Source organism: Panthera onca, chromosome A2, assembly GCF_046562875.1.
Source record: "Panthera onca isolate mPanOnc1 chromosome A2, mPanOnc1 haplotype 2, whole genome shotgun sequence".
Taxonomy (NCBI): Eukaryota; Metazoa; Chordata; class Mammalia; order Carnivora; family Felidae; genus Panthera; species Panthera onca.
In genome coordinates, this window is record NC_138340.1 from 153,183,176 (window position 1) to 153,199,828 (window position 16,653).

Here is a 16,653-nt window from a genome sequence, read left to right on the forward strand (position 1 = left end):
CTCATGGTTCGTGGGATTGAGCCCCATGTTGGGCTCTGTGCTGAGCCTGGCGACTGGTTGGGATTCTCTGTCTCTGCCCCTCCCCCACTCATGCTCTCTCAAAATAAATAAATCAACTTTAAAAAAATGTTATGTTTAAAAACAGGGAAATAGTCAACTTAAAGGTTGAAAAGTTTGAGGACCTCTCTCAGTAAATTAAAAGAAAAAGATGGATGGAAAATAGGGAGAAGAGTTCGAAAAATCAGGGGCATTTGGGGTTGGGCATTTGAGTAAAACACATGGAAGGTAATTGGCAAAAAAAAACACAAAAAACAAAAAACAAGGAAATTTACTGTAACTGAAAAGCATGCACATCTGAATTGAAAGGGCCCAAATAACAGAACATTAAATGAAACCAGGACTCGTATTATCATCAATTTCAGGATACCAGGATTCTAGAAGCTTCTAGATGGAAAAAACACCTTATGCAAAGGATCAGACATAATGGCAGTGAGTCCTCAAAATGGATGTTTGAATCTGAAACAAAAGAGAAATACCAAAATTGTGAGCAAAAGTATTTCATAGCCAGAACTCTACACCCAGGCAGATTCTCAATCATGCATAAAGATTAAAGATTTTTAGACATAAATGCAAGGTTTGAGAAATTTTAATTCTCATGTACTCATTCTCCAGAAGATAATTGAAAGTATGCTTCATCAAAAATGGAATGAACCAAGAAAGGAGGCATAAGATCCCAGAAGAGAGACAAAGAGTACTTCCCAGTACAACAGCTCCCCTGGTGCATCCTGTAGCAGGGAGGATGGGAGACTCCGTAGGGATATATGTAAGAGCAAAAAAAAAAAAATGTTCGGCAGTATTGGGAAGCATTTTATAACCCTACTGGAGGCTGTGAGAATGACTTAGAGATATAGTATTTAGAAAAGTAAGCAGATGAAAGAAAAGGGTGGGAGAGGGAGAGAGAGGAACGAAGGAAGGAAGGAAGGAAGGAAGAATTGAATCACAGTAAAAACAAAAAGACAAAAAAAGGTAGTGTAGTCATAGTACATTCTGTGGTTATGTGATGAACAATATTTATACTTACAGTGGTATAAACAAACACCTGTATTATACAAATTTAACTAAAAACTAGATATAATCAGGATATAACCTGAACATGAATTTAACCAGAAATTGATTTTTCAGGACACTTAACCAGTGCAGCAATGATACTGACCAATTGGAATAGATGTTGGCCATAAAGTTATACTGGTACCAAATAAATACATACATACATACTTACTTCATAAAGCATTAAGAAAGTGGCATGAGTGGTGTGTATGTGTGTAAGGAGTGGGTAGAGAGGCAGGAAGGAAAAATCTAATCTTCCATCATAAAGAATATACATACCCACGTTTAAGACTGAAAATATGTTTAAAATTGAAAATCTGAGAAATTACAATACAAGCAAATTATTTAAAAATAAATAGCAAAAGAAAAGCTAAATAATTTAAAAATAATTGCCTCTGAGGAATGAGATTATGTAATGATGCTTTTAACTAAATTTGCATTTATTACTTTAAATATTAAAAGTTTAAAGGAAATCATAGATTTTGTTATTAAAAATTTTACCATCCCAGGCCCCAACATAAAATTTAGATTCATCTTAAAGTTATTAATAGCTCTTGCAGAAGTGAAATTAATTATAAGAATTTAAAGCACAATACTTTTCTATGAATGAAAAACCAACAGTAGACATATTTTGAGTCTGGATATAATATTTTTAATATTTATTTATTTTGAGAGAGAGAGAAAGAGCAGGGGAGGGGCAGAAAGAGAGGGAGAGAGAAAATCCCAAGCAGGATCTGCACTGTTAGCCCAGAGCCCAACGTGGGGCTTGATCTCATGAACTACACCTTGAGTCTGACACTTAAGCAACCGAGCTGCTCAGGCACCCCTGCTGATCTTCTATTTTGATGATAGTTTTTGGTAGAGATTCAGGTCCTCTTTACCTTTGGGGGCTCTATTAGAGTAAACCTCTTCTGTTCTCATACATATTCACAGGCTCTTTTGAAGTAACCAGGTGCCTATGAGAGAGCAGTCTACTGTCCCGAATTGCAGCAGTGCTAATGAAGAATGCCAATTTTGAGAAATAAACACATACTCTTAACTTCTTTCCATTGCAGACCAACTATCCAAGGAGCATACTCACCTCCCTGCTCTTAAATAGTAGTCAGAGCTCTACCTCTGAGGAGTCTGTGCTAAGGTCAGATGCTCCTGATAGCACAGGAGATCAACCTGGACTTCACCAGGAAAATTCCTCCAATGGAAAGTCGGAGTGGCCGGATGCCTCCCAGAAGTCACCTGTTCATGTCGGAGAGACCAGGAAAGAGGACGACCCCAATGAGGACTGGTGTGCAGTTTGTCAGAATGGAGGGGAGCTCCTGTGCTGTGAGAAGTGTCCCAAAGTGTTTCATCTTTCTTGTCATGTGCCCACCTTGGCAAATTTTCCAAGGTAAGATGGTACTTACTTCCCTTTCCCACATTCTTTCACTAGAAATAATAATTAATTGATGCTCGTTGTAACTTTGTAAAAAACTTCACTGAAAACCCACTTCACACAAATGGATTCTTCAGCATAGGGGCTTTGATACTCTGCTTCCCATTTCGTGCGCTTCTCTCAAAAATCTACTCTGTAAAGAAGAAGGGAAAAAAAACGGTCCTTTGAATTACTACAGATGGTTACCCTAGAAAACGGTGATCCTTACGCATAGCAATGGCCACAGTTACTGCATGTTTTTGCCAAGCATTGAGCTGTATCATTTATAAATATCTCAAGTACCTTTTCCAACCAACTCTGAGATGCTGCTCCTGCTGATGATGATGGGGAAGAGCGGCCACTGCGTTGATCTCTTTAGTTCTTGGAACACTGTACTTTTTAAAATTTAATTCCACATTTAAAGTTGAAAGAATGGGGGTGCCTGGGTGGCTCAGTCGGTTAAGCATCCCACTTCGGCTCAGGTCATGCATGATCTCACAGTTCGTGGGTTCGAGTCCCTCGTTGGGCTCTGTGCTGACAGCTCAGAGCCTGGAGCCTGCTTCAGAGTCTGTGTCTCCCTCCCTCTCTGCTCCTCCCCTGGTCACTCACTCTCTCTTGCTCTCTTTTGCTCTCGCTTGCTCTCTCGTTGTCTCTCTCTCTCTCTCAAAAGTAAACATTAAAAAAATTTTTTTAAATAATAAAGTTGCAAGAATGGTACCAAGAACATTTCTTTTCCATGAATCATTTTGGGGAAAATAACAGTTGTGCCTCACATCAGCCATAAATTAATGTGTGTGTTTATTTTTTTAAGTGTTTCTTTCATGTAAGTGTTTCATGCCTCCTTGCCTAACATTTACCACTTAGGCCCTTGTATTATATTTCTGCTCTTAAGCTCTCTCAGCATGGTGCTGTGTACATAGTAGATATGCAGTAAATTCTCAGTGATAAAAATTCATGCCAAATAAATAAATCTGTATCATAGATGGTATGGAGGATGTGGGAAAGTGAGATGGTGATGGGAGAAATGATGCATTAAGAATTGAGAAATTCCTGGGGCTCCCGGGTGGCTCAGTCAGTTAAGCATCTGACTCTTGATTTTGGCTCAGGTCATGACCTCATAGTTCCTGAGTTCAAGCCCTGCATCAGGCTCTGCATTGATAGCACAAAGCTTGCTTGGTATTTTCTCCCTCTCTCTCTGTCCCTCCCCTGCTTGCTCTCTATATCTCTCTCAAAATAAATAAAAATAAACTTTAAAAAAAAAGAAAAGGAATTCAGAAATACTCTATCCCCCAACAGTGGAGAGTGGATTTGTACTTTCTGCCGGGACTTATCTAAACCAGAAGTTGAATATGATTGTGATGCTCCCAGTCACAACTCAGAGAAAAAGAAAAGTGAAGGCCTTGTTAAATTAACACCAATAGATAAAAGGGTAAGTTTTTTTAAACATTTCTAACCTAGACTGTTAGCTAAACAGTTTTTTTGTTTAGATGGCTTATTGTAATGCAGGTGTGCCTTTCGTCAAAGAAGTGTATATTCAAAATTTTATGCTGACCTCTTTTTTCTTTAGTTTTTTCACAAGAGCGTAAGAATCTTAAGTGATACAACCTATGACTTTTCCTGGTTAAAATGAAAAAAAAAATCACAGTACTGTCTATACATTTTTTTAGAAGCTTAAAAGACTGTACTTGAACAAGGTAAAACATGTATCCTCTATGTGGTCCAGAGTTTTAAATTTAGTGTACCTTCAGTAAATTTGTTTTGTTTTATTTTTACTATAGATAAGTTTTCTTCCTAATGTGTTGAGAATTGGCACCACAGACGGGTTTTCGTATTCTTTCTGGAAATAATTCCATTCTTTTACCCAGTGGTACTGGGTTTATAACTCAAAGCCACCTAATATAGTTAACTGTAATTAACATTAAAAGCTACTACATCAACACTTCTTTAGTGCTGAAGAAGTTCCTTTGCTAAATTATTAAGTAAAACAATCAATATGAAAGTTACTGTGCAAGAAGGGGCCCAAACACACACTACCAGCACGACACTGTGTTTACTGGGATAAACCCCTACGCAGGGAAAACTAGCCGATGGGACCTTCTGCATTCAGACAGGCAGCCTTGGGACTGGACACGCCATAGGAAAGGTTCCACCTCTGGATCTATTACATACATATGCTCTTCTTGTTGATTATTAATTATAATCCAATATACAGTGTTGTATGTAAGCAATGAATCATGGGAATCTACCCCCAAAACCAAGAACATACTGTACACACTGTATGTTAGCCAATTTGACAACAAATTGTATTAAAAAAAAATAAGTAAATAAATAAATAATATAAAATAAAATGTAAAATAATTATAATAATCCAATATACAATTTGGAGAGTTAAGTGGAAACTTATTTTTAAAGAGGTTCAAATAGGTTGCTCATGACACTTGTTGTTCCTATAATTGTAAGAAGGACTCTCCTATATCACATACACCCCAAACTATTAAACAGTATATAGTTCAGTAAATGACTGAAGAGATGAAAATTCTATCAATGTTTTTCCTGTATTTATCTGGCTTTAATTTTTATTCTAGTATTTTGAAACCCATGACGTTGTTAAAAATAAGTTGTGATTTCATTATTTTATTACATTTTTTAATTTTATTTTTTTGCTTAGAAGTGTGAACGCCTACTTTTATTTCTTTATTGCCATGAAATGAGCCTGGCTTTTCAAGATCCAGTTCCTCTAACTGTAAGTATTAATATCATTTTGTGCATTTTTACACAGTAGGGTGATTTTTTTTTTTGAAACTTGATTTATGAGAATGTATAGTCAGTTTCCTATATCTGATGCATATCTTATAGTTTTATTAATACAAACAGAATGCTTTGATCTTGAATACACTTTAATGTTCACAAACTGGTCCAAAACTTGTATTCATTTCTCATATATTCTCTTCTCATACATCTTACCTACTATTCTCTGGAATGATTTTTTTTTTTAAGATTTTATTTTTTTAAAGTAATCTCTACACCCAACATGGGGCTCGAACTTATCACCCTGAGATCAAGAGTTGCATGTTCTCCCAACTGACCCAGCCAGGCACCCCTCCGGACTGATTTCTGTTGTTTCTCAAGAGGCTTAGTCCTATATCCTAAGCTGTTGGGAAAAAACTGTTCATTTGAGATAAAGACCCCCAAAATTCTTTGTACATATTTTGATTTATACAGACCCAGATTGCAAGTACTAAGTAGACTTTAACAAGACAGGAAGGGATATGTGCATGCGTGGGTGTGGGTGTATGTACTATTGCTTGTAAAAGGTTCCTGCTTGTAGAATTAATTTAGGACAGGTAGAATTTAGTCATTTTTATTACAGCATCTCATTTATTTTGAAAGGTGCCTGATTATTATAGAATAATTAAAAATCCAATGGACTTGTCAACCATCAAGAAGAGACTACAAGAAGATTATTCCATGTATACAAAGCCAGAAGATTTTGTAGCTGATTTTAGATTGATCTTTCAAAACTGTGCCGAATTCAATGAGGTAAGAGGAAAAAACAAAAAACAATAGCAATGCGAAAGTAATATTAAATCAAACACTTCATCAACAAAAGAGATGAGTATCTACCAATGATAGTATAAATTTCTGAAAGTTCAAGTTTGTCAGAGAATGAAAGGTAATTAGGAAAACTTTATCCACATTACTATCCAAGGTTTATTATATGGTAAGTGGAAATGCAAATTATAGCTGACAACTTGAAAACAATTTAGAAAATAAGTAGTTACCACTCCCTTATAGAATAATCCAGATGAGTCTAAGCCTTTTATTTACTTCTTATCTGACCTTCTCTAGACTTTGTCTAGCCCCAGGCTATTATTTTACTTTACATCATTGATGATGCATAAATACTTTTCCAAAACTTGAGTTAAAAGGGAACAAAAATGTGAGAAATTTACTTATTTTATTGACTGTTGACTGTTAAAATATTGATGTTTGTTTTTAATTCATGTTTTTATTTTTATCCAACAGCCTGATTCAGAAGTAGCCAATGCTGGTATAAAACTTGAAAGCTATTTTGAAGAACTTCTAAAGAACCTTTATCCAGAAAAAAAGTTTCCTAAACTAGAATTCAGGAATGAATCAGAAGATAATAAATTTAGTGATGACTCAGATGATGACTTTGTACAGCCCCGGAAGAAACGCCTCAAAAGCATAGAGGAACGCCAGTTGCTTAAATAAAGCAACACCATTGGCGTGTGCTGGTTTTTAGATTTTTTTGTTTTTGTTTTTAAAAAACATTTTGTCAGTAATTTTAACATCATTACAAAATGAGTTTGTGACCACTCTGATCTGTAAGTTTTTGATGTTTACTAGATTTTGATTTCCCTAATAAACCATTTCTTTTAATCTTCTTATTAAGAAAGAAAGAAAAAGAAGGAAAGGAATGAAAGTGAGGGAGCAAGGAAGGAAAGAAGAAAGAAGAAAGAAGCATCAACAACAAAAAGACGTTCTTCCCACTTCTTGGATTTCAAAACTATAATTTGGAGTGATAGCAACTATAGAAAGGAAATAGACTATGTATGAACTCTTAAGTGGAAATTTAATGTGGTTTGGATGTGTGCGTTAATCCATTTTTAGAAAATACCACTATCCATTAATTATGGCCCAACCATGAATTAGTACTTACGAACAGTACTCTGTGAACATGAGTGGTAATAAGAGTTCTATCCTAGGATGCTGACTGGTGCAACGAAAAAGTAGATTAGATGCTATTAAGAAGGCACCTAACAGTATATAATGTAAGATGGCAACTGTATTAAAGAAAAAGCAGGAAAACAAATGTTTGATTTTTGTTTTGTTTTTTTTTCTTGTCTGTAGAAGTGTTTGGTATAGCAGGTGTTCAAAGCCATTTTTCGTACATTTCTAAATATAACTTCTTCCACTGAGGAAGTAAGTGTACACGTGTTTGGTTTGCTGTGTGTCTCTGTGTAGTTTGTTGTTTGCTTTTTAACTGTGCAGGTGATCCTTTTATAACAAGACTCGTTGTTAGCAGTACGGCTGTTAGTGGAACTACCCTGGACATGAAATACCGCAGTGTGCGCCATATTTGATGTGAGGCTTTTTCAACGTATACCCTATTGAGCATTAAATAGAAGTTCCGCCGAAAGGGACTAGTTTGGTGGTTTTCATCTTTATAATTTGGAATAAAATGTGTTGTGGAATTTAGGAGCGGGCAGTTCGAGGGAACTATAAGGAAAACGTAATGTTTTCTGAAGCTTATATTTCCTATTTTTAAAAAGTCAGAACCTCAAATTGAATCTTATGTCTGACTTCATTCTGAATTTCATTTTCATTCTCCTGATAGAGATACAGAAGACTAATCTTCTGAGAGCAAGCATATTCCTAATGGGCCAGACCTGACTAGTTGAACTGATAATCCATTTATTCCTTTTGCTTGTTCAGCGTCAAAGAAGGAAACTAAGTTAAGATAGACTGGCAAATGGCACAGTATTTCTCTTCTAACCTTTGACAAAATATTTACACATGAATTTTTTCAAAGTAACCTTTATAAAACATTAATTGAGGAAATCTTTCTCTTTGGGCTGACAGAATAAAAATATAGCTGAACTGAAAGAATCTTAGGCTGTGAATGGTATCATCTCCCACGGATTGGACCTAGAGGACTTGCTTTTTCCACAAGGCAATACTTCTTAAAATGGACAATTTGAAAATATTCTGTGGCTAATTCATTGGGTTTTCACGTGTTGCTAAAGATAAAATATGAGAAAATAATTTAGTTACATTAGCTTCTCAAGATAGGTCTTGTCCATAATATGTTACTTACAAAGTCTTAATCACTTCTCCAAATGTGTGTTTCAGAATAGTTGTTGTATTGTTGTGAAAATGCATTTGACATTTATTCTCTAAAGGCTGAACAAATTTTGGTAACAGTGCATATACCTTTTAATTGTCTGGTTTTTTGCTGTGTTTTTTTTGTTGTTTTTTTTTTTTTTTCTCCAGCATTTTTAGCACAGCAACTCTGGAGGTTTTGCAAATAAGTTTATTGTTGGCACTTAGAATACTGTTCTTGACTGTTTGTTCTTCCATACTTGTTTCCTGAGGTAAAACAGAGCAATACAGACAAATTTTGAGGAGGATCACAAAGAGAAGTAGCTCTTAAGGGAAAAAATATATATAATTTCTTAAATTCTAGCATCTGAGCTAGAATTTCTACTAATGTGCCCAAAACTTGCACTGTTACATTCAGTCATACTAATCTTTTAAAAACAGTATTCACCTTTACCATTTTTTTTGCTGATTGAAAGGCAATTAAGAACCATCTTTCCTGTAGTCATACATAATATAAATTACATTAAAACTAGGTGTTTGTCTCTCCAAACAGCCTTTTTGTAATGCTCTTTACGATTAAAGTTCTGTGACCTTAAATTAACAAGTGCCTGTGTGCCCAGGTGGATCCCAGCAAAATAGTCCTGAAATTCTAATAGAAGTAAGGTATAAGGTGAGCCTAAATAACTGTGCTCATTTAGAGAGACATCTCCCAAAAGTTCAGTGTGATTCAAGCAGCCTTGACCTAAACTTAAAACACTACAGTGTTTACCTCTGATCAAAAACTCCAGGTGATTTCCCTCTGAATTTAGAACCAGTGCCCAGTGTCTTAGCTACAAGACCCTCTAATGTGATCACATGACCACACCTTTGGCCAAGGCTTGTGAATGAACAAATCTTGTGGGAGCTGGGATTTACCGAAGTCCGGCTCATCAAGAGCTTTCCCATGCATCAAGCATCTGATCTTTTTGGCATAAGGCAATTCTAACATATATAGAATACATTTGTACATGAGCATCAGGCAATGCAGTTATTTTGCCCTTTGAATTAACAGGCCTCACTTGTCCTTTCTGGATGGAGGGGTAGGATGCTGGATGTGCTAAAAGGAAAATGTCCTCTTCCCTTGGTAGTTTCACTTGCTTTTCCAAGCTAAAGAATAGGCACCATGTTTTACACCTACACCATAATATAAATGCAGTATAATTTAGCAATGCTTTCAGGAAGATTCGCTCCACAATCAAAAGGGTGAGTTCAGCTGATTGCTCCACTTATGAATTTGCATTTCAAATTCCTATGTTGTGACAGTGCTTAACTTGTAAATTTGGGTTCCATGGACAGACTAGTTAGACACTGAAAGGAAGAATTCCTCCTTTGGTGAAACCTGATCCATAAATTAACGTGAATCCCTAAAGTTGCTACCTATGAGCAAAATGTTTTTAGATGTAAATAGAAGATGTGCTTATTTTCTGTTATGAATGAGAGAAATTGAGTGATCTGATTGGTATTATTATGGACATGACAATGAGTTCAACCATCTAGTTTCTTACAGAGGTCCTCCTTTTAAATAACATGTACATAGTTTTTAAAATATTTTATAACCTCATGTAAATTAACAATTGATATCTTTTTACATATATTTCCCTTTCCTCTTGGGTGTGTATTTAGTAAGTCATAATTCACATGGTGGTAGTTCATGTTCTTGAGTGAGAAAAATGCTAGCCAATCAGACCACTGATTTCTTTCCTCACAAAGATTTGCTTTTTGTGAAGCACATCTGAGGCAATAGTCTTTGTTGTTGTTTGGTCTTCTTTTTTTTTTTTAATTTGGGGCGGGAGGCATCTGGTGCTTTGATTTTTTAATAAAAATTAGCTTCGATGGATTTTTACTGTGAATGTTTTACCACAAGGAATTTTAATAGAAAAATTACTATGTCATTCAGTAGAATTTTACCTAGTTTGAGTCTCGCTTCATTACTACCTTTGTGTGTTCCTCTATAAAACTGATACATGTAGGGGAGCCTGGGTGGCTTGGTCGGTTAAGCGTCCGACTTTGGCTCAGGTCATGATCTCACGGTCTGTGAGTTCGAGCCCCGCGTGGGGCTCTGTGCTGACAGCTCAGAGCCTGGAGCCTGTTTCAGATTCTGTGTCTCCCTCTCTCTCTGCCCCTCCCCTGTTCATGCTCTGTCTCTCTCTGTCTCAAAAATAAATAAACGTTAAAAAAAAAAAAAAAAAACTGATACATGTAGGGATAAGCCACTAGTCTATAAATAATAGGACAACTTTTTAAAAAATTCTGACACATGCATTTCACCAGCCTTAAAAAATAAGCAAAAAGTAATTTTACAAACAGGAAGGGTATGGGAACTTTAATCACTGATTCTCACTCCCCTCAAAGTAGGAAAACCAAAGATGCCATGAAAAATTCTTATCTAAAGCCTGTTGGAAGAGGAAGGGAAGACAGAGTGGGGACTTTGATGGGTCACTTTGAAAGTTTACCTAGGTTAATTTCACCTGTAAACAAGTTTTGAGTCTCTAAAATTACAACTGTTTTTAAAACTCACTATTGGATATTAAATAGAACTTACTTTTTGGTAGGGGTAGAGGAATAAACCTCTATCTGATTCTTGAGTTTTTAAGTAGAATAATTAAGTCCTAATTTGAGTCCTAAAAAAAAAGCCCTTACCTAAAAATTACAAGTTAAACATTCTGTAAAATTGTCTTTCCCATATTTTCAAATGTGATGTGGAAAACAGGCAACTTTAATGTACTCTGCCATTTATCAGGATACTGGAGTGAATTCCTTACCCATGCTCTCTAGTGCCTTTTAAACCTAAGACAAGTGAGCCAGAAAATCCAGTCAGGAATCTTTCCATTATTTATTTATTTTTTTTAATCTTTATTTATTTTTGAGAGAGAGACAGAGTGTGAGCAGGGGAGGAGCAGAAAGAGAGAGGGAGACACAGAATCCGAAGTTGGCTCCAGGCCCTGAGCTGTCAGCACAGAGCCCAATGTGGGGCTCGAACTCACCGTGAGACCATGACCTGAGGTGAATTCAGACGCTCAACCAACTGAGTCACCCAGGTGCCCCAGGAATCTTTACATTATTGATGATTAAAGCACAGCTATTGTTTACGGGGAGGGAATAGAATATACAGATCAATCAGGGTTAAGCGCTTCTCACCCTCGGAATGGGAATGTGTGGACCTGAGAAGTGGCATTTTTCCAAAGAAAATCAAGTGTTCTTAAAGAGCAAAGAGGAAGAATGGCAACAAGAAGCGGCACCATGTTTTGACAATAATGCTGGTTCTCTAATCCAATTGATTTTAGGGATTTATTGATGAGGAGGGTGTATGTTAAGAAAGCCCAACGTACAGAAAGTCTAAAGGTTTTGGCATTCATGTTACGGAATGATTTTTTGCCATTGTAGACTATGCTTAAAGAGACTCAAATCACATTCTCTTCTATATGTAAAACTATTAGGTTCAGGCACCTGGCTGGCTTAGTCCGTGGAGCATGCAGCAGACTCTTGATCTCGAGGCTGTGAGTTTGAGCCCCATGTTGGGTGTTGAGATTACTTAAAATCTTTAAAAAACAACAACAACTATTAGGTTCAAACAAATTCAACCCCTATCGTATCGCATCAAGTAAAATATTCTTTGTACAGAGATTGCAGTTACGTGACTGATTACCTTTTAGCGAGTTGTGAAACCAAAAAACTCGTTACAGGTAAGTGACTTGATACTTGTTGACTTCCATTTCTACTAATGACTAATACTAGTAAGGAGGGTAAGCAGTACACATGAGTTTATGAAGGATTTCTCAAATTTTGTATTCAATTAAAATCATGTTAATAAAATTTGCTGTTGACTAATTTAGTGTCTTCTAGGAAGCCTGGGTAGTAGACAGTGTGGGCAGCATTGTAATGTTCCTGAAGCTTTGATACCTCCAGGGGTACTGAGAGTTCCTGAAATTCTTGGGAAGGTGCTTGATCATCAGCTGTGTCATAGTTGACTGTGGTTGTGAACCACTACTGTCCTTTGGTGTTAATTATAAATTGCTGCTAACATCAGCTTCAGGACTTTCAGTTGTGATTGGTGGTAGGTTTTTGAGCTAACCTTACACGTGTAGCCTAGATGTCTTTACATCAAAAATATTTGGGCCTAAAATTTTTGATAACTAGACGAAGGTGGGCTTGCAAACTTTTAAAAATGATTAAAGAAAGCAATTTAGGTGGTTCAAACAAACACTTTATGAAGTGGGCAGTCTCCATTCTCAAGGGTCAAGAGAACTACAAAATGAGGTGGAAGGCAGAAGCTTTCATAGGATAAAGAATAAGGGACAAGGAAGGTAAGTGTAGAGTCCAGAGTTGGCTTGGCATTTGGGGATTGGTTGACTGAGTATATTGTGTTTCTGGCCAAGTGGGACATTTACAGGGACATGGAAGTTATTTAAGTTTTGGTTTGCTGCTGCGGCACCCTGGGCAGAGTGGTTCCATCTTGGACCTAGAAATTTCTTTCAGTAGTCCTCCTACCCCACTTTTGATCATCCTCTTGACCAAGAAGTTTGATGAAAAATATTTGATCAAAAATAATGTGACTCAGTTATCATTGGCTCTTGAGCTCTCAGTGTAGTATTCACAAAAGATGTCTGGCACATCTTCTTGGGGCTGGTTATGTACTTCCATTCTCTTTTGTTTTCCAGTTGGACAGATGATCTGCTAGCTAGTCAGTGGTTGCCCACATGCATTTAAAACTTCTGAGAGAATGCAGCATATTAGGGAGACACATTCTTAGCATCAAAATAATGCCTGTGGTTTGGAGAATGCTCCTGGGTCAGGGTTCCTATTGATGTGGGGTGGTGAGCAAACGGTCCAGAAAGAATTCTTCAGACGTTTTTGGTGAAAAAAGGTGCTTTGTTATGGCACAGGGACAGGACACGTGGGCACAAAAGGCTGCTCTTTTGCTGTATGAAGCTGGGGTTATACGCTTTGTGCTCAAGGGGGAGGGGACATGCAGGGAGTATTACATCATAAATGTCTCTGATTTTCTACTTGTAAAACCGCTTTCACAAGATTTTTCTGGTGTTTATCATCCCGCTCAGTATTAACTATGGGTGAGATGTGCAGGCAGACATAAGACCCTTTAAGAAGGTAGCAACCAGTACATATTTGATCCTTCTCAAAACTATGCAGCAGGCTATCAGTCCGTCTTCTGCACTAATGGTGAACATTCTTCTGCTTCTATCCCTCATCACTATGTCTCAACCCAAATAGAAATCAAAAAAATGCTTTCTGGGGTGCCTGGGTGGCTCAGTCAGTTGAGTCCGACTTCGGCTGAGGTCATGATCTCATGGTTCGTGAGTTCGAGCCCCATGTCGGGCTCTGTGCTGACGGCTCAGAGCCTGGAGCCTGCTTTGGATTCTGTGCCCTCTCTCTCTCTGTTCCTCCCCTGCTCACATTTTGTCTCCCTCTCTCTAAAAAATAAAAATTTTTAAAAAATGCTTTCTGCTCAAGTCGTGATTGAACCCCACATTGGGCTCTGCTCACGGCGCACAGCTTGCTTGGGATTCTCTCTCTTCTCTCTGCCCCATCCCTGCTTGCATGCATGCTCTCTCTCAAAATTAAAAAATATATATGAAAAAGAAATTCTCAGAGAGGGATATTTCTTTAAGCCAGTTGGCCTGCTTATGTAGTTCACGTAATCGTTTGTCTGTTTCTCCAGAAGTGTTTATCCAGTACACTTTATTCAGAGAAACTGGGGCATTGGACATCAGGGAGAAGTTTGTGACAAGTATAAAAAACTACAGAATATCCAGCAGCATAGGAGATCCAGTAGTCAAGTTGATAGGAGGTTTGATTATCATCCTTTGTAATGACCTGAGATATGTGTGTAATAGTATCTTCTTTGCAGGCCAGGGCAAAGCATAAGGTGAACAAAAGAATCAGAAAGCCCTTCATGGTTTAACAATTAGGACAATGATGGAGAGAGGGAAGGAGGAATCATTCTTGCTGTGTTGTCATGGGAGGAAATACCTGATCTCACTGTCTGCTTCTCTTCCTAGTCAATTTGATTTTGAGTCTCCAGTGTTTACATAGGGCCAGATGCCAGATGGAACCTTCCATATTTGGGAACAGATATGTACCCAGGGTTTAACACCTTAAAATTTGGTTGCAGTGTCTGTGGTCAAGAGTACTTGGTAGGGCCCTTTCTGTGAATCTCACTTTTGCAAAAATACCAGAGTGAAACCATAACACTCTGTTAATGATGGAAGACTTGAAAATGCCCATGGTTAAAGATGTAATGATTATTCATTATAATGGAATTGATCAGCAAATGGTATTTCTGTGATAGAAGAGTTGAAGATAATAACTGGAATTGTGACTAATAACATACCGGTACATATCAGATTTTCAGGAATTTAATGTAATTTCTGGAACATTTACATTGACAACATATACAGAGAGCCTAAGAAGTTTAAACATGACTTGACAGTGCTTTCTCTGTAATTTAACATGTTTCTTTAGAAGGTATCAGTTCAAAGTCAAAAAGACTTTGTTTAGAATTTGAGGGAATTTTGTCAAAGATAACCATTAACCAAAGTGACTTCAAAGGCAAATACAGAAATTTGCATAGTTCTTTTTTAAAAACCTGAGCTCTTTTAGGCGCACCCGGGTGCCTCAGTTGGTTGAGCACCCAACTCTTGATTTCAGCTCAGGTTGTGATCCCAGGGTTGTGGGATCCAGCCCCATGTCAGGCTCCAGGCTGAGCCTGGAGCCTGCTTGAGATTCTCTCTCCCTCTCCCTCTGCCTCCCAACCCCGGCTCACATGTGTGTATGTGCTCTCTCTAAAGGAAAAAACTTTAAAAACCTTAGCTCTTTTGGTATTGAGAAGACTGGGTTAAATAATTGAAGACCTGCTAAAGACAACATGAAGCACAGTAAGTTATTTTGGTAAGATACAAATTCTGGTAAGTAATCCACCTGGAGCAGGTTTCTCACACAAAGAGTAGTGACACCGAGGCTTTTCTTTCCGGGAAGCCACTTTATGTGTGCCCACACGTGCTCAGTTGGGTTTGTACCCGAAAAACAGCCTGGAATGTCACGTGGCGTAGGCTTTTACACATTTCTCTACTTCTTTGTCTCCCATGTATGGGTAATGTATAGGCATACAGTTTGGTTGGGTGGCCTCATGTTACAGGCTCGTGAGGGAAGTCATGGATGCACACTAGCCAGGTGGCTTCCCTTATCCTGAGGTCTCTTTCTTTAGGGAGGAGACTCTACCACATACCTAGAAAGCAAATATTTTATTTACACTAAGAGCAGACCCACAATCTAAGAAAACTCTTTTTAACGGAAAACCAAATTCTAATTTTGTACCAGTGTATTTTTTATATTAAAGCTCATTTTTCAAAGAAATCCATTCCAGTCTTAGCTTAACCACACAGAAACTTCCTTTTCCACAACCCTTCAAAAACTTTTTAAACATTCATTCAGATTTTGCCCTTTTTTTCCTCTCATTCTGGCACAATCCATTGTTTCCCTTTGAACAAATTGTTATACTTTTTCCTTTAGTGAAAACACATCTTCATATCTGATGCCTTTTCTTACCCCAAATACATCTTACTCTTATGCAGAGATGTTTCCTTTATTCATATATATGGTTTAGAATTATTAACACCCTCAGAGTCATTAATTGTTCAACAGTAAGCATTTGTGGACTCTTACGCTAGCACTTTGTGGATTGTCAAATGTGTAGATATATTCTATAATCTCTAGAAGTATATTCCTCACAGAAAATTTTTCAGTGTGGCACAAAACATGTTTAACAGACCCAAATAGTTTTATTTCGCTTGTAAAAGGAAGCCATATGTGGATAAACCTCTGTTCGATAGTTAAGGTCTCAGTATTTTATCTTACTTGTAAATGATCTAGATATTCAGTGAATATCCACCATTTAATTTACCTCAGTATAACTTTAAAGTTTCCTGTCACAGAAAAATTTTGGAAACAACTTTTTTAAATTTTTTAAATGTTTATTTTTGAGAGAGTGGGGGAGCGGCAGGGAGAGAGGGAGTCACAGAAGCCAAAGCAGGCTCCGGGCTCTGAGCTGTCAGCACAGAGCCTGACGCACTCAAGCCCATGAACCCTGAGATCATGACCTGAGCCAAAGTCAGATACTTAACCAACTGAGCCACTCAGGCGCCCCTGGAAACAATGCTTAAGGAGACATACCATAAACTATAATTATTGTTGAAAAGTTTATTTGTAAACTTTTATATCTAGTTAATGATGAGGGA

At 37.3% G+C, this 16,653-nt stretch overlaps 1 protein-coding gene across 2 annotated transcripts in view; it reads left to right on the forward strand.

Moving 5' to 3' along the window:
* The window catches only part of TRIM24 (tripartite motif containing 24), a 128,667-nt gene extending 121,196 nt beyond the window's left edge, over positions 1-7,471 (forward strand). For both annotated transcript variants that reach the window (XM_078438867.2, XM_078438868.2), the window contains exons 15-19: positions 2,163-2,491; positions 3,812-3,944; positions 5,184-5,258; positions 5,906-6,055; positions 6,542-7,471. In XM_078438867.2, coding sequence (XP_078294993.1) covers positions 2,163-2,491; positions 3,812-3,944; positions 5,184-5,258; positions 5,906-6,055; positions 6,542-6,751 — 897 coding nt within the window. In that variant the 3' untranslated portion in view covers positions 6,752-7,471. The remainder of the gene's footprint in view (positions 1-2,162; positions 2,492-3,811; positions 3,945-5,183; positions 5,259-5,905; positions 6,056-6,541) is intronic.
* The last annotated feature ends 9,182 nt before the right edge of the window (positions 7,472-16,653 follow it).